The sequence below is a fragment of the Mastomys coucha genome, unplaced genomic scaffold (genome assembly GCF_008632895.1).
Source record: "Mastomys coucha isolate ucsf_1 unplaced genomic scaffold, UCSF_Mcou_1 pScaffold13, whole genome shotgun sequence".
Taxonomy (NCBI): Eukaryota; Metazoa; Chordata; class Mammalia; order Rodentia; family Muridae; genus Mastomys; species Mastomys coucha.
Genome location: NW_022196895.1, coordinates 50,704,378 through 50,722,445, shown reverse-complemented (window position 1 = coordinate 50,722,445; position 18,068 = coordinate 50,704,378). Strand labels below are relative to the sequence as shown.

The following is an 18,068-nucleotide window of genomic DNA, read 5'->3' as shown; positions in this document are numbered from 1 at the left end:
AAAAAAAAAAAAAAAAAAAAAAAAAAAAAAAAAAAAAAAAAAGTAGAATTTCTAAAATAAGCTAAGTAGGTGCCCCTGTCAAGTGTTTTAATAAATATAAATACAAATTTACATCTAAATATAGCACAGCTACATTTATTTGGTCCAGACACACACATTGCTACCTTTTAAAAAATATTTCATTATATAGCTAAAAGCTATAGCCCCAGATAGAGGTGGCCCTGGCTTGAAAAACAGGGTTGCGTTAATGATGTCATTGTAGGCACTAGCAAATACCCTAAATTGTGTCTACGTCCCTGGAGCAAAACTTCTCAGAGTTCTTGGGTCCCCCATCCATGAAGTCCCATGATTTAAGCCCCCAGCACCCATGTAGAAGTGGTTGGCTCTCTAGAGGAGGAATGACCACCAGTGCTCATTGCTCTGTTTCCTCCTCTTCAGTGAATTTTCACGAAGTTGTTGATCCACCCGAACTCTGTGAATATTGGAAGGGTTTAAATCTTGGCCTTGAAATAGACATTAAGAACACTATTTCATTACACCCCTTGGGAACTCCTTTCTCAAACATCGTGCTGGATAATTTTAGGACACATAACAGTGGATCGGAGGCTTAGCATTGGTGTAGAGGTGGTAGGATGTTAGAGGATGTAAACAGCAGAATTTATTGGCATGTTTTATAGTAGAGTTCCGTCCTCGAGCATCTTGGCAGATTGATACAAACAGACGTAATGGGCTTTAAAGGGGTGTGAAGGATTTTATTGAAGGTAAAGAGCTTATGTTGATCACGTCACTCCATTGGTTTCTAAGTAACAGCTTTCCCGAGTACATGCATGGATCTATTGTCTTTTCAAGGTCATTGTCATATAATAATGAAAGACCCATGTTGATTGATTTTTTTTAAACTCTCCTTTTTATGTGCTATTTCCAATCTCTGCAGTCAAGAGAAGTGTTTATATCACTGCATTTAAACAGGTCTTATTTTACATTATTTATTATATGTGGAATATAAATTACTTAGATGATTTTACCAAAACTCTTCGTATTTATTATCTGTGAAGCAGAAATGGCTCAAATAAGTTTTACAAAAGCCCTCTATTTAAACTATGTACAAACTCCGTAAACGCAGCAGGCAAGCCTTTTCTATGGCTTCCTTTCTTCTTCCTTAATGTCTGGTAGCAAAAAAAGAAAAATGGACAGATTGAAGTCCCTAAAATTTTAAAACATGGGCCTCTTAGATTGTGGAGACCCCCTGACTTAAAACACATCGCCATCTCCATACTGAAACCTCACAATAGGCACGGCTATGGTAGCCCCTCCATTCCTGGGGTTGACTAATTACCCCTTAATGAGGTCAGTTTGCCCCAGTCGCTTCCTATCTTGGGAGGAAAAGCACACAGGATAGTTGGATTTCAAGTGGATCTTGCTGTATTTGCAACTTAGCATAACTTCTTTGAAGGCCCCCCAGGGTGCTTAATTGGGGCCTGGCATTTGTGTTTGGGGCTTGGGTGTGGGGCTGCGGCACACACAGCTATTCATTGTGTGTCTGGAAGCCACTGTGCATCTTGGAAGCACGACAGGCTTTTTGTTGATGGTGCATAGTTTTATAAACTCTGAATGAGCTTATTACCTTTTAACCACTGGGAGAGCAAAATAGTGGGCCAACTTAAGAAGTCTTTGGGTTGGTCAGCAGCCAAGCTGTTAGCAGCAGCAACAACAACAGCATCAATGACAACAACAACAAAGATGAATGAATGGTTGAATTTTAGAGCAAACCATTTGTTGCCAAACTAAGACTTACTCACTGAATCCTATGGGCTGGTAGGTGACAATATGAGGATGTATAGTTCAGGAACCGAATGCCTAAGGTTGTGTTTTGTGACCATGCTCAACCATTTCCTCCCGGTCCTTTCTTTGCATGCAAAAGAGGCAAAAGGGAGACATTATGTAGTTATTTAATGTGAGACTGCTTAGCTAAAAGCATGTCTTATAGTATTCAGAAATGAACTAGGAGGTGGGAATGCAGGTTCCTTGCCTGGTCAAGACATTAAAACCCTATGGTAGCTGGGAGAAGGGCTTGAGGACTCTCCCTATGTTTTGTTTTCTAGTTTGTTGAGACGGTGGTGGGGAGAGTCAAGGAGGGAGCTAGACAGGAGGGGAACAGAAGAAAAAAGGCTGGGTAGTGGAGGGACCTTGGTGCCCCAAGGTCCTACCCCAACACATTCTCCAGAATTGTCGGGCCGTTTGTCAGAAACATCCCCTGTTTAATTGGGTAGTGGCATGGTTCTGAATAGAAAGGGACTCTCCAGAAAGGCAGTGATGTGGTATACCATCAAGGGGCCAAAGAGCTGTTGTCTGGCAGCCTGAGATTGGTGTGATTCTCTTTAGAAAAGAACAGGTGATTTTTTTTTTTTTTTTTTTTTTTTTAGGACAGTAAAATACCAGAAACAATAGCTTTTGTTCCCATAGGAGTTGTAGCTCAGTCTTCTAATCTAGTGGATAAAGAGACTTAGGGATGTCTTCAGTAAACTACTGTTTTCTGGAAATGTCAGGATAAACGATTCCTTATTCATTACTTTTATTTATTTATTTATTATTTATTTATTTATTTTTGGTTTTTCGAGACAGGGTTTCTCCGTATAGCCCTGGCTGTCCTGGAAATCACTCTGTAGGCCAGGCTGGCCTCGAACTCAGAAATCTGCCTGCCTCTGCCTCCCAAGTGCTGGGATTAAAGGCATGTGCCACCACTGCCCGACGTGCCTTCTAGTTTTCATCCCAGCACTTGAGAGATGGAGGCAAGAAAATCTATGAGTTCTAGGCCAGCTAGGGGTACATGTGAGAACCTGTCCCCCTTCTATCCCCCCCAAAATATCAAAACACTGAACCATTTCAAATGCTCACTTAGCTTTGATTCTTAGTGAGCATTCTTTGTTTAAATGTTAATGTGTGCTCAGTCTAGTTTACTTAACAAATCAAAATTTAAGTGTGAAAAAAGAAAATAAAATCCTTTCACCTGTGTGAAAGTCCAAAAGTAGTGTAAACATGAACGTCTCTACAGCTTTATCCTTTCCTGAAAAAAAGCTTTTCTTGCCAGTTGTCACTGCCTCCAAGATGTAAACACTTGCTAGGCTTTTAAGAACTCATCCCCTAAACATGCCCTCTATTCAGGCGTTCAGTTTGATGCACAAGTAGGATGAAGAACTGGGGAGGGCAGGCACTCGGTTTTCTGCCCCTATAACTTAATATGAGTTCCTCTTTGGTCTTGCTGGTCCCACTGAGCCTGTTTTATATTGTATTCAGATGGCTCCTTTTTGTTACCTCTGTATAACGTGGGGGTGGGGGTGGGAGGGAGGGATCTAACCTAAGATGCTCTGAAAATGATTTTTATAAATCTGCTTACCCCAGTCTAATACTTTCTATCGGAGCTTATGTTAAAGGCTTAAGGAGCACTTTGAAAGACTACCAAGTGATTCCACAAGCCTCCTGCAAGTTTCATGTACATTATTTCCTGGTACCAACTAATCTTTTCTAGGTCCCAGAGCTAGTGCAGCTGCTGTTACTTCCATGGGCTAATCCTGCCCAGTTTTAAAGTGACAGGAGCTCTTACTAGCTGCAGTTATGTCCCAGTGATCAGATGCCATGAGATCATTTGCTTTGCTGGACTTCAGCTGTCTCTGTATTAAATCGCAAACACCTTGGAGTTTCTGACAGTTGTAAACTCTGAAGAAGCCAGAAGACTTTTATACCTGAACTTTCTATTTAGCCCATATCTACAGCCCTATAGAACACTGGACAAACATAATTCTTCAAGTTGATTTTTAAAGGATTTATTCTACTTATTAAAATTATGTGTATGTGGGGTGGTATGTGTGAGTGTGTGCGTGCGTGCGTGCATGAGTGCGAGTGTGTGTGTATGTGTGTGTGTGTGTTGGTTTGTCTGGCCGAGGAGGCCAGAGGTGTTGGATCTCCTCCCCTGGAGCTGGAGACACAGGCAGTTGAGAGCGGCCTGGCCTGGGTACCGGGAGTCAAAATTTTAACCTCTGGCTCAACAGTATGGGCTTTTAACTGAGGTTTTTCTCCAAGTCCTCAAATTGCTTTCTCATCTGGTGAGTGGCTTGCCACCATCTACCAGTGGAAGGAAGGAGTTAAATGGGGATGGAGAAATAGGTAACGATTTATCTTTCATCTGCTGTAAATTCTAAAAGGTTTCTAGAGTCTCCCTCATTTTGGGCCCATTGTCATTTGTTTTAGGATCTAAAGAATGAAACTAACTGGATAAATAATTCTGTGCAATGGAGTAGAGTCGCCTTCATGTTATTTGAGCCTGAATGTGCGTGCATAATTGGAGAGATTATTGGAGAGAGAGTGTTTTGCTGTGGTAGATGTGGTTTCAATCCTAGCGTTGAGCATAGCATTTAGTTTCTCAGCTTACCCACAAAATCTGTGACTAATTTAGTGAATGTGAAGATTTTTGTCCAGATGGTTAGGTTTAATTGTAAAAACTGGAAAGATTTCAAAGTACCCTTTGGGGGAGTGCGGGAAATGAGTAAACAACAAGAAAGAATTAAAAGTAACGATAAATCACCAAATATAGAATATATGTATATTTTATATTTATAAACACACACTCGTATATACTTAAACACACACATATATTTATATACAGGCAGGGAAAAGCTTAAAGAATTGATTATAGCAGCAGGAAGGTAGAGGATGTAGAAGAGGAATGTGTTCTGTGTGGTTAGCGCTCTCTGAGCTCAGAACAAGCTTCATCACAAGGGCGGCGAGGTCCCATGAGGTCCCACTTCCTCCACCCTGGCTGTTCATGGTGAAGGTCATTGCTTATTAACTCACTAGATGCTGACGTGGATTGTGCTCTCGCCTGAGACTTGGCTTAGAAGCCCAGGCCAGCATGCTCCATCCACAAGGCAGCTGTGTAGCCCAGGGTAGTCAGGTAGGAAGGTTGATTTCAGCACCCATTTTTAAGTCACAAGTCTTGCCTGTGATAGCCATGCCAGAATGTGTAAAATAATCTGGGAGGATGTTCTCCCAACTACGTAAGAGCTCCTCCTCCCTATCCCTTCCTATGGAGACCGGTGTTGAAAACACAGATGTTGCCTCTTTTCTGCTTTGTGGTCAGGATACTGACGACCTACATCTTGACCTCATAAATTATCTTTCTTTTCCTCAGCAAATTTTGTTTGAAGTTGGTAGGCTAATAGATTCTGTACTGAACTTTGTGTGTGTGTGTGTGTGTGTGTGTGTGTGTGTGTGTTACCTAGATTTATAGGGAGAGAAAGAAGTGACGTGCCAATGGCTTTAGGAAATATCCAAACAGAAGGCCACAAGGCTATTGACAACATCTGTTGTGTTAAGTGGACATGGACTATGGAAAATGGTCCCTGAGGAAGCAACAGAAATGTATTCCAGACATCAGAGGAGAGAGCTCTGAGAGCTAAGTCTGTGTGTTACGTTTATCATATAAGATCTCCCGGAAATGGAAACGACAAACAGGCTCTATGGGTCTGAGCTAGGTCCTCTTTACCTACATACCTTATGGTTGTGTAGCTTGATGTTTTTGTGGGATTCCCAAAGTGGGGTTGAAGGCTGTGTCTGACTCTTTTTCTTTTCTTTTCTTTCTTTCTCCCCTTTCTTTCTTTCTTTCTTTCTTTCTTTCTTTCTTTCTTTCTTTCTTTCTTTCTTTCTTTCTTTCTTTCTTTCTCTTTCTTTCTTTTCTAACAGGGTTTCTCTGTGTAGCCCTGGCTGTTCTGGAACTCACTCTGTAGACTAGGCTGGCCTCAAACTCAGAAATCCTCCTGCCTCTGCCTTCTAAGTGCTGGGATTAAGGGTGTGCGCCACCACCACCCTGCTTGTCTCTGACTCTTTAGCCTGCTCTTGGGACTCTTTTCTTCTTACTGGATTGCCTTGTCCAGCCTTGAAATTAAGATTTGTGCCTAGTCTTCCTGGATCTTGTTATGTTATATTTGGTGGATATCCTGGGAGGCCTGCTCTTTTTTGTTTGTTTGTTTGTTTGTTTGTTAAAGGGAAACAGAGGAGGTGTTGATGGGGGGGATGGTGGGAGGAGTGAAGTGGAGGGAGTGCAAGTCACTAGGGATATAATGTTTGAGATAAGAATTTAAAAAAGAGAGAGAGCTTTCTGTGTGGGAGTAAGTTTAAGTCTGCTAGGCTGTTATACCAACATTGGAGAGCAAGGTGAAATGAAGGTTCTCTGTCCTATAACAAGGAAGTGCTCTTTGCCTTGCTCCTCTTGGCTGAATTCCTGCAAGAAAAGCTATCTTTTCTCCATCTTCTGACAGATTCCTATCTGGCTAGAGTCTGTTTTTTTCTCCTTCTGTTTATCAAGAGCATTGACCTCTGGTAGCAATCCACTGGATGACTCTTGCTAATGACCCTGCTAGTGCTCAGCAGTCCTTGGTGAATGGAGAGATAAGGGACAGAGATAAGAGGGCCCAAAGGTAGGGACTGTCTGGTAGGGAAAGAAGCAGGAGAGTGTGGTCCCTGTCTTCAGTAGCACACCTTGATGAGTCATATTTTCTGCCTACAGGTCAGGCTGATTTCACAATCAGCTTGCTCTATGCTCCAGTCATTTTCTTCCTCCTTTCTCCTTCTTTCTTCCTCTTTCCTTCCCTTCATCCTTCTCCCTAACCTAAGGCCTCATTCATGTTAGGAAATGCTCTATCACTGAGGTATTTCCTCCATCTTTTCTGCAGAGATTTCTTTTAATATGGTAATACAAAGGAATGTGATTCTGATTTTTCTAAACCTTTTTATAACTTAATGTAGAGCACATGATTCAAAGAGAAAACCAGTAAGCCCAAGAGATCCTGGAGATGGATGCTGCCATTCAAGTGCACTGTGAGACAACTTGAGAGCAAGATTCATGCTGTTTGTTTCTGTGTTTTGTATTTGTTATGAATTTCATATATCAGTCCAGTTGTGTTGTGGTTCCTAGAAATTATTGCAGATTTCTCATGGACCTGATAAATCAATTCCAGGCATGGAAATAAGAATAGTACACTGGGCTGGTGAGATGACTCAGCAGGTAAAAGCACTGACTGCTCTTCCAAAGGTTCTGAATTCAAATCCCAGCAACCACATGGTGGCTCACAACCACCATGGTAATGAGATCCGATGCCCACTTCTGGTGTGTCTGAAAGACAGCTACAGTGAACTTATTAATAATAAAAATAGATATTGGGCCGAAGCAAGTGGGGCCAACAGGAGCGAGCAGAGGTCCTAAAAGTCAATTCCCAACAACCAGATGAAGGCTCACCACTATCTGTATATATATAAATAAATAAATCTTAAAAAAATAAAAGAATAGTGCACATCACTGAAGAGATGAGAGTAGCTCTACAGTTCAGGCAACAGGGGTCCTAAGGATACAAGGGGCTTTAAGAACAAAGAATCTATGCAAGTAGTAATACATTTTATTTCTTTCCCAGCCCTGATTTGGCCAAAGGGAGTTTTGAATGACAGAGCCCATGGTTGTGTTTTTCTGTTGGAAATCTGGGCTATCTTAAGACACCATGGAAAAGAAGGTCACTGGGAAATTGTAGACTACTTTTGCCGCTGCTTCTTTAAGGCTTTCAATGACAGGAAGTTCCTATAATGGAAGAGGCTGGGTCTCAAAGGCTGAGAGAGCTGTGGTGAAGCTATATTATAGGGTACAGAGCCTTGTCAAGGGTGTGTTTGAGATGGAAGACAAAGAATGGTTGGACAGGAAGGAGCTGCCACAGCAGATCCAGCAAGTGATGCTGAGTGAGAGGGGACTTGCGTTTGGAATCTGGATTGGTTGAATTGGACACAACCACAATTTTTTTGGATGTGCTTCCTCGCCGTTTTCTTGGCTGACTGCACATGCAGTGAAATTCCCTCAGATAACACACTAGGCATGCGTTTTGCACAGTCTGTGTCCAGATTGGATTGGGACCTGGTCCTGGGCCCCATCATTCAGGGTGTTGTGGACTATGGTTAAGGAATTTGGAGTCTAGTTGAGTGAAATAAATAACATGACTTAGTTAGATTTTTAAAAAGCTTCCTCTGAACTGTGTTGGGTGGAGGGAGCCAATTGCCAGAGGTACAGGGAAACTGGTTAGGGACTTTTCCAGAAGCTCCCAGATGACACAGTAGATGTCTTCATTTGTCATAGGGTTTGGTTGAAAGTAGTCATGTCCGAAGACAAAGACAGACTAGGACCTGATCCAGAGTTGTGAAATAGTAAGTGTGAAGGAGAGCAGCTGAATGGCATGAGGGTGGGGTCTGTGGAATCAGTCCTCACGAGTCACTTTTGTTTGTTTGTTTCTGTTTTTTTGAAACAGTGTCTCCGGTATTCCTGGTTGACTTCAGTAAACAGTTGAGGATGACCTTGAACCTCTGATCATATTGCTTTTGCCTTCTGAGTGGTGGCGTTCCAAGCGTGCACCAGCCCAGGATGCACTTTTGACACGACTTGAGGCAAATTGATGTTTGTGATGGTTAGGGTCTGGACACAGTCTAGGATGAAGTTGACTTGGAGGCTGGTGAGCTGAGAGAGGTCACCCAGAGAGTAGGTGTCCTTAGAAAAGACAGGAGAGCAGAGATGAACCATGGAGTATTAAGAGGAACCTGGGGCACATGTGCTTTGGAAGAGGAAACCCCAGGCAATATGGTGTTTCTGGAAAGCAAGTTTAGAAATTCCATCCAGGTGGCTCTGATCATCTGTGCCAAATGCTGCCAAGAACTCAGGTTAAGATGAGACTCAGAATTGATGTCTGCTAAACTCAGCAATCATAGTCCTTACTGAAACACATGGACAGGGAAACACAAGATATCACTGAAAGACTTAGATAATTTTGTAGATGATTTAGGGGTTGGGGGAGGGCATCGGAATATATCAACTCCCCCCCCCCCAGGACCAAAAAACCAAAAAAAAAAACAAGCAAAGGACTGATATGTTAACCTAAATATTTATTATTTACCAAGTAGGGGTTGTAGCTGTGGGTGTAGCTCAGTTGCTAGAGTACTTGCCTAGCACACACAAAGCCCTGAGATGGATCTACAGTGGCTTTCTTAGCTGTTAAAAGCAAGTTCAAGGACAGCCTAGGATACATGAGACCCTATCTCAAAAGGAGGCAGGAAAGTAAATGTCTATCACTTTCAGAATGTAAGGAACTTTTAATAGTCTGTTTATGCACTGCTGCAGGATGGAGGCAGGTAATTATACTAGAGCGGAGGCAATAAATGTTCTTTATTAGGCATGAGGGCCAGGGTGGGGGAGATTTGGTACCTAGGGGCTGCCTTGGAGCTTGGCAGTTGCACGAGTCTTCTATTGTAACACAGAATGATGAGGTATAGCAACACATACCGACTTGATAGAATTGTGGCTTAAAACCAAAACAACCCCTCTGGATTAAAACAACAGCAACATCTAGCAAATTTCTGCTAGTGATTGCACAGGCCTTGCACATGCTAAGCATGCTGGGGAAGTATGCACTTCCCTAGCCCGGAAGATTTTATTTTACCATCTGTGCAGAGTTGTTATGGTGTTAAGGGACTTAGAAATTTCTTTAATAGAGATGTTGTAGACAACAATTGCATATCCATTTCTTTCCCCATCTCCCCTGTGGTTTAGGGATCTTTTGACTACTCTGACTAGTTTTTCAGGAGTAGAAATAATAGAAAAGCAAGGTGCATATACGTGTCTCAGTTTATTTCTCCATTTATACCTCTATCTGTCTCTTCATTGAACGAGTCTTTTCTGAATGCCTGGGTCTGGGTCTCCAAGGCAGAGTAGTGAGCAAGCCAAGCCTTTGTCCTGTGAGGCATATATTCTGAGTTCTTACGGAGAAATTCGCTGTATTGTGTGTTGTAAGGGGGAATGTAGCAGTGGAGGATGGAAGAGAGCTGGTCAAAGGGAGAGTTTATATGTGTTTGTGCTGAAGTGAGATGTGAATACAGTCAGGGACCATTTGACCCATGGAAGGAATCTTACTAGGCCCAGAGTACAATCCCTGAGTGTTTGCGAGCCTGAGGAGATAACAGTGTCCAATGTGGTGTGAGCAAGTGATGAGAGGACAAGGAGGTCCTGTGGTCTCCGTGGTATTAGCTAAACTTCTGATCCCATCCCAGGTCTTTGAGTTCTTCATTTCTTTGTGGTCCTGGGAGATGGAGGTATTATCTTGTGTGAAATATGTCCATCAATCCTACATGAAACATGGTGAATCCCAAAGGCTATTGGTAGAAACTTCCTCAGAAGACATTAATGAAAGAATACCTTTCCAGATGGAGTGTTTTCTCCGTTCTAGGTGTTCACACTTGCATGCACACTTTATAAACACATACATGCACACACACACGCAACTGCACTTGCACACACTCATGGGCACACCTCATGTGCTGCCGAGTTATCAATAACATTGAAGATGCTTTGGAAATCACTCACTGCCCTTGCACCTTGGATCTCACAGTTTTTCTGGCTTGGCAGCAGTTATAAGAAATGTTCTACTGATCATCTTTTCATGCATACATCTCAAAATTTAATTTCCCTCTAACCCAATGGTATGGTGTGGATCACCCAATACTAGAACATTCAGTGTGCGTTTCTTTACAACTTACCCCTCCTTGGGTTATGATTTTTCTGGCCTCAGTCTGATAGCGATTTGCCATCAATTTGTATTTTTTCATGAGTATGCATTGATAACTTTTAATCTGGTTTTATGGTGAGCCAGCCACTTCTTGACTCTAAATATTTCAGGTGTGTGTTAACTAATTTTTTTGTGTTTTGCAAATTTCTTGCTTGCACCCATATGATTGCTCTCTCCCAAGGCCTAACTAGACTTCATGGTGAGTGGTTTGCAAATATTTCTTCCCATCTCTTATCTCTGGATGGTGTTTATTCAAGTCCCCTACCTATCCCCAACTTCTAGTTCTATGTAAAAATCTTAAACTGTGTATTGAAGTTTATAATTAATTTTCTTTCATGGCTGCTGGGTTTTGCATTGGTTTAGGGAGACCTTTCTTATCCTAAGATTACCAAATTGTTTTCTACTACTTTCTGAGTGCTGTAATCCTCTTCTAAGTTGTTTTTTGTTTTACTGAGCTATGGTCTCACAGTGTAGCCTTGGCTAGACCAAAACTCACTATGTAGATCAGGGTGGTCTACCACTCTCAGGGATCCATCTCCTTCTGCCTCCTGAGTGCTGGAATTATGAACATGCTCCATCATACCTGGCTTAAACATTATTGTTTGGTCAGATCTGTATTTTTCAATTACCTAAGGAATGGTTAGTCCCCTCCCTTACTCCCATTTCCCAGGTCCCCTGCCCTGTTCTTCTTTTGTGCACATTGGAATATTTATCTGAAGATTCATATCCCACCCCACTTTATCTCAAGAATGGTTATTCAAATCTACTTAAAAAAAACAAAAAAAACCCTCCTTATTTATTTTTTTAAATCACCATAGTACTCCCTTAAATACCAGTTCATAAAGGTGTTTTGCAGGTGCTTAATTTGTGGGTGTGGCCAAATGGAAGATGGAGCCAAAAACATTGACTGTAGACCCAGGGAGGTGTAGGGCATACTTAGTCCTGCTTTCTGGAATCCTGGGGCAGGAACTTCGCAGCACCAGTGGGCTTCTTAAGTAGTGAAGATGAGCCGGGCTGCTCTTAGTTGGCCACTTTGACTTAGTATTACAAACACTGGCAGGTAATGTGTAGGGAATGTCCAAACAATGGGGTCCATCAGTTTCTTCCACAATCTTACCCGTGCAGCAACACCATCTCTGCTAGTCAGCTGGATTTTGATATCGTTTACGATAACGGGCAAAAGCCACTATTTGGGGGTGATTTTTCTTTCTGGGACTGGGTTTTCTGAATACCCTTCTATTACACAAAGAGCTGTAACCCTCCCATCCCCATCTCTACGTTCCGCACTTCAGGCGAATGTCTCTTCTCTGCACCTTTTCCATTTTTTTTCTGTGATTTGTGCTTGCACATTTCCCCTGTGTGCTGGGGGACCCCCGAGGACACTTTTACTTATTTTTATCTCTGTCAGTACTTGTTGAGCTGTGTGCTCTTTTACTGGAATCCCAGGGTCTTCGGTGTGGCTCCCCTGGATCCAGACCTTTTTATTTCTCTCTCTCTCCTCTGAAATCAGAGGCAAAGACACTGTTGGAAATGGCCTAGGTTTTTAATCTGTCTTGCACTCATGTACATTTGTAATAATTTAAAAGGCCCGTTATTTGTGTAGTTGGTTCGATTGCATATTCCTCTCAAGTCTGGTAGGGCCTGTCTGTTAGGTTAAAAACCAGCAATAAAGATGACTAACTCAAGAGGTTTATACTGTTTTAAGCGTAACAGATTGTGGTGATGTCCTGTGTGGTGGGAGATTTTTGCCTGATGGTTTCTTAGTTAACCACAAAACCACCAGGGCAAATATGGACAGCTGCTCTTCCAAAATGGGGGTGGGGGAAACCCTTCAATGGTCGAATGAAAAAGAGAGATGCCTATGGGAAAGTTTGTTCCAGCAAACCTGATTTGCAAAAGAAATAAAATAGGGCTGGGGAGATGATCAGGGGATATAAAAAATTTAATGTGTTTGCATGAGGACCTGCAGATCATTGGCACCCATTTAAAAGCCAGGCTGAACAGCATTCACCCATAGTTCTGGCCTGGGGCTGTATAGGCAGTGTTCTCTGGGGACTGCGGGTTAGCCCGTGTCTCAGGAGTGGAGGGCTCTGGGTTTAGTGAGAAAGGTTATCTCAACAAATAAGGTGGAAAGTAACTGAAGAAGACATCCAAAGTCAGTGCACATGTTTCACATGTGCACATGTATGTGTACACCCAAGTGTATGGACATCCATACAGGCATAAAAATACTCAGCCCATGTGTTTGAAGTGTGATGAGCTCTTAGGAACTCATTCACAAAAGCGGTGAATTTGGCCTTTTCCTCTACGTTAAAATTCATGACAGAACTTGAAGCGTGACCCTGTCTGAGAGTTTCTAGATGTCATCATTGTTTGTACTCATGTAATCAATCATTACCCATAACTGGTATGGGAAAAGAACAGTGTGGTTTTGGTGGATCATGTGGTGGATGACATTCAGGAGGCAGAGGCAGACAGATCTCTGTGAGTTTGAGGCTAACCTGGTCTTTAGAGTAAGTTACAAGTCGGCCAAGGATTTGTTTGTATAGTGAGAACCTACCTGATAAAAGGGGTGGAACAGTGTTTGTTTTCTTTTTACTTTTAAGTTACCCATTAAACCCAATCTGCTATTTAAGGTTATTGTTTTATTTTATTATTATTTTTGCCTGTTTTTTTCAAGACAGGGTCTCACTATATAGTCCACTATATCACTGACTGTCCTGGAACTTACTATGTAGACCAGGCTAGTCTTGAATTCACATAGTCCTACTATGCCCAGTTTAAGCATATATTTTTTAAAATTTATACTTTCCAGTAAAAATTCTGTCAATCAAATGTATGCTTGTTTATGATTATCTGTTTTAGCTGAATGAATTCTGTACTGCACAGAAATGGTCCTGGCTCTTAGAAAGCCTCTACTGAGTTGTATCTCTCTTAACATCTACTGGTTTTAATTGTGCAAAGTGGCCCACCCCTGTAATCCAAGCTCAGGGACCACTGAGGTAGGAGTATTTCCTGCAAGTCAGAGGCCAGCCTGGGCTACAATTGTCAGAGCCCATTTTGAAAAACAAATCAAAACTCCAGGCACAGCAAAAAAGATAGTGTGAGCAAAACTGGTAGAGAAGAGACGTCTCTTGGCAAATACTGAGAAAGAGTATGCCCATTGATGGGAAACTTTTGCATCTTTTGGTGCAACCTTCTTGTGATGGTATCCACCGAGTTCACAGTCTTGAGACTTTTACCCCATTTTACCCCAGGTATATTATTTACCTAGAAGGTTATTTCTTTTCGAATAAGTAAAAGTAGTCGATACTTTTTTTGATCTTGATACAATAATCTTTAATCTTGTTGCCTGAGGAATGTTTCTTGATTTCAGTAGCATCTGCAATTATGTTTAAGGACTTCCAAAGTCTTACTGGTTTTAGGACAGCCTTTGAAGATGTTATCATTATCCCTCGTTTGTTGACAAAGAAATCCAGGTTTTGGATGAGTGTCAGAACCCTGGGTCTAGAAAGATCCTTAAAAAAAAATTTTTTTTTTTAAATTTTTGTTTTCTTTCTGTAGTCCTGGCTGTCCTGGAAGTCACTAGGTAGACCAGGCTGGCCTCAAATCTACAGAGATGGCCTAACCTCTACCTCCTGAATGCTAAGATTAAAGGCATGGGCCATCAAGCCTGCCTGAAAGAAGTTAGCATGTGCGTTGTAAAGAGAAAGTGGCACTGGGCTTACCTGAATTTCCCTCCGGGCTCATCAGTTGCCTCTAGGTTTACCTGTTAGGATTTTAACTGAGCATCTTATGGCTCCTGTCTTCTGGGTTTAGGAGAAAGGAAGTATATAATACAAAAGTACAGACTGGATCTTCGGTGATGGCTGGCTTTCTTCGGCTCCATGAAGTGTTTGAATCAGAATGCAGACTCTTTGACTTAGAATTACTTTGTCAACAAGCCCTTGAATTAAGTGACTTACTGGGAACCAAACTGCCCACACTACGGAGAAGTAACAGGAACCCCCTGCTTCGTTTCCTTCTCCTAATGTTTTCCCCCACCGCCCCATGCTGATTTTCAAATGAAGAACAACAAATGAAATAACAGGCGAACACTTTGTAAATATAGAGTGTTTTACAAATCCAAGCACAAACAAATCTGTAAGTGGTAGGGAAACCCAAGCCCCGCATTTTGTGATGGCTTCTGTTCATACATTAGGGAGCCTGATGGGACCCCCACTAAACAATTAGTTACCAGCTGTTTGCTTTAATCTGATCATTTACAAAGATACAGCAGTCCTCACTGGTAGTAAATCTCAGAGACGTAAAACGAAAGCCATTCTGGTGATGGACACTTTTTTTTTTCAAACACCATCTATATGGGTGCTGAAAACTGGTTTTAACTCTAATTCCAGAAATATCAATAAATTTATATCTGTCTTTCCCAAGAGAGCTAGAGAGAAGACATTGAAGTCTTATAGAGTACACATTGTGATTTCTTTGACAATGGAAAGCACCGTGTTAATTTGGAGAAACTCATTAATGTGTAGGTTAGTACTAGTAGTGCCTCTTAATTAAGTTTCAGTGGATAGAAGGTATTAGGCACAGAATACATAGGAGATTTTATAGAATCTCTGATTGAGGCAAGCCACTATTTATTTCTACTGTGCCTGCTAATTTAAAAATAATTCAATAACGATTCAATTTGTGCCATCCTGGCAACTACAAGGGGACATGAAGAAGTCTTGCTTGTCATTATTCACCAAATAGCAGTTTGCAGACCCTTACAAGTTCCCATATGTTAGTGAAAAACATTTTCCAAGAAATTGGCAGGATCGCACTTTGTAGCCGATGCCAACTTCTTCCTGGGACCAATTCAACAGAGAAGAGAGAGAAGGCAAAAGGAAAAAAAAAAAAAGGCCTTGTGTTAGTGGCTGAATTACTCTGACAAGCTTTCACCTTGCCCCTCCTCTTATTAATATTCTTTTTGATGTGAGCTTGTAAAACAGAGGATTGGCTGTTAATCTCCAAGATCTCAAGGGCTTTTGGCAGTGGCCCATAATTGATGTGTTCACATGGCTGTTGTCTGACTACTAATGATCAGACAGCAGCGTTATCTACCAGCTAAATCTGTGTTGCTTATAAATCACACTTGATAAACTGAAGTTTCATTTCTTCAAAGAGTCCGTACAGAATGCCAGGGGCATTTCATGATTCTCTGACAGCTTAGATTAGGTTTATTTTTCATTTCTGTTTGACAAAATATTAGACTCCCTAACGCAAGCGAAAGGGAATTTGTTTTGTTTCTCTAACGAGGCAGTTGGAGGATGGGGTGATAAGCAGAGAAGGATGACTTCCTTTCCACCCAGAGGATGGTACAGATTGGGGTGGCAGATGGAATCTTTGCTATTGTTGCCTGCCTTCAAGCTTCCTTCAAGAGTTTGGTCCATGGCATAGTGAAAGACAAAGGGCAGAGGAAAGTTCTAAGAATGTGGGCCTGGGCTCAGATTGTGACACGGCTGGGGCAGGGTAACCAGAACTGTGAGATTACAGTCACCATTCAGTCACAGTGTGTGTTGAGCCTGTGTGTCAGGTATGACTTCCTTCTATGGAAGGTCCAGAGGAAGAAGACAGAAGGTTTTACAGAATAAGGTAACAACCACAGAACTGCCGCCTTCTGTCCTTCCCCACTCACTGGGGATACTTAACGGCCATAGACACACCCAGAGTTCCCCCTCTAATCTGGAGATGCGAAACCAGGTTATAGGATGCACATTTACAGTGCGATATGACTGGGAACTTCCCCTAAGTCATGGTTGTTTATTTGGCCACAAACTCCTGTGGCTCTGAGTGAACTTGTCATGTATAAAAGGGAAAAAAAATGAAAGGACTAAAGCTTATTTTTTTGCTTTTCTGTAAATATTCATGTCCTCTGGCTATTATAACAAAGCATTTTACTAAAGCACTAGTTTGTGTGTGTGTGTTGTACATATGTATATATACAATACACATCACATATATATATATGAATTGAATATATACAATATCATAGTCATGATATCACTTTCCTGGAGCTCCCTAGGTAGACCAGGCTGGCCTCATACTCACCAAGATCTTTCTGCCTCTGCTTCCCACCAGCATCAACATGCCTGGCTTGTGCCCATAAACTCTGAAGACCACAAACTTTTAGGTTTCAAGGAAATGGTTAAATCAAAATTGTGATTTTTAAGAATGAATTTTGTCTTGTTGTGTCTTTGAGGTAGGGTTTCATTCTGCAGTGGACCAGGGCCTGAAACTATTGGTGATTCTCCTGCCTCAGATTCCTGTTTTCTGGGATTACAAACATGAAGTGCTGTGCCTGGCTTAGAACCTAGGTTGGTCTTGAAGTTTAAGTAATTCTCTTGTCTCTGCCTTCCCAGTGGTGTGATGAGTGGAGTGTGTTAGTTATTATGCCTGGCTGAAACAAATTAAAAACATTGTATTTTAAAGAGAAACTTAACAGTTTTGAGGTGTGCTAGAAGCTATTTTCTTTACCAAAATAATGTAGCTTTCTGGCCTGTGATGTGGTTCATTTAAGTAGAGGCATTTGTCCTCAAGCCTGAGGACCGACCTAAGTTTGATCCCTAGGACCCACAGATTAAAAGGAGAGAACTCTCACACCTTGTCCTCTGACCACCACATGTACACATTTGGATGGCTCCACACTGGATGGCTCATAATGGGCCCCCACCATCCAAATAAATAAAGATGTTTTTGTTATTATTATTTCAATGTATAGTTTTATTCAGGGTAAAATTACTTGGCAAATGTTGTGAATAGGGATTTCTTCATTGCGATAGTTTTAAGAGGTGTTCAAACTCTATCAAACCATGAGAATGTCCTTAATATCAAAGCTACGGAAATGAGTTTCATCAGTCCAGTCCACCCGTCCCCACCCAGTCCAACCCAGCTCAACCAAACACAGCTTAAGATCAAACCAAACCAAAGCCACACCATCTCCAAGTACTACCTTTTTGGCTACTTTATTATTTTTTAAGATTTAATAAGAATTGTGTGTGTGTGTGTGTGTGTGTGTGTGTGTGTGTGAGCGTGTGCTCATGAGTACTGAAGGAGGCTGTTGGAGTCCCTAAAGCTGGGAATACAGCTAGTTATGAGCCATGGATTCTGAAAATCGAACTCAAATTCCCTCAAAGAACAGGCTCTTAATTGCTGAGCCATCTCTCAAGCCCAGTTTTTATGTTTTAATCCTAGGTGCCAAATGTATTCCTTATCTGGCAACAGTGACTTGACATGAGGATTCCCTTTTCCTAGAAATAATTTTAAAGCTATAATTAAACCATCAAGGAATGAATGTTTATTGATAAGTGTTAGCGCTGATTAACAAAGAAACTTACTTATTTCTGCTACTTATCTTACCATGATTGATGATCCCGAGTAATTCCATTT

General features: G+C 41.6%; 1 protein-coding gene across 5 annotated transcripts in view; it reads left to right on the top strand.

Annotated features, from left to right (window-relative positions):
• Positions 1-18,068, top strand: part of Znf608 (zinc finger protein 608) — a 110,584-nt gene that overhangs the window by 14,299 nt on the left and 78,217 nt on the right. The window contains exon 1 of one of the 5 annotated variants that reach the window (XM_031365711.1): positions 15,841-16,274. The exons of the other annotated variants lie outside the window; for them this stretch is intronic. Within the exon in view, the coding sequence (XP_031221571.1) occupies positions 16,218-16,274 (57 nt within the window). The 5' untranslated portion in view covers positions 15,841-16,217. Of the gene's footprint in view, positions 1-15,840; positions 16,275-18,068 lie in introns of those variants that run through there. 5 annotated transcript variants of the gene reach the window in all.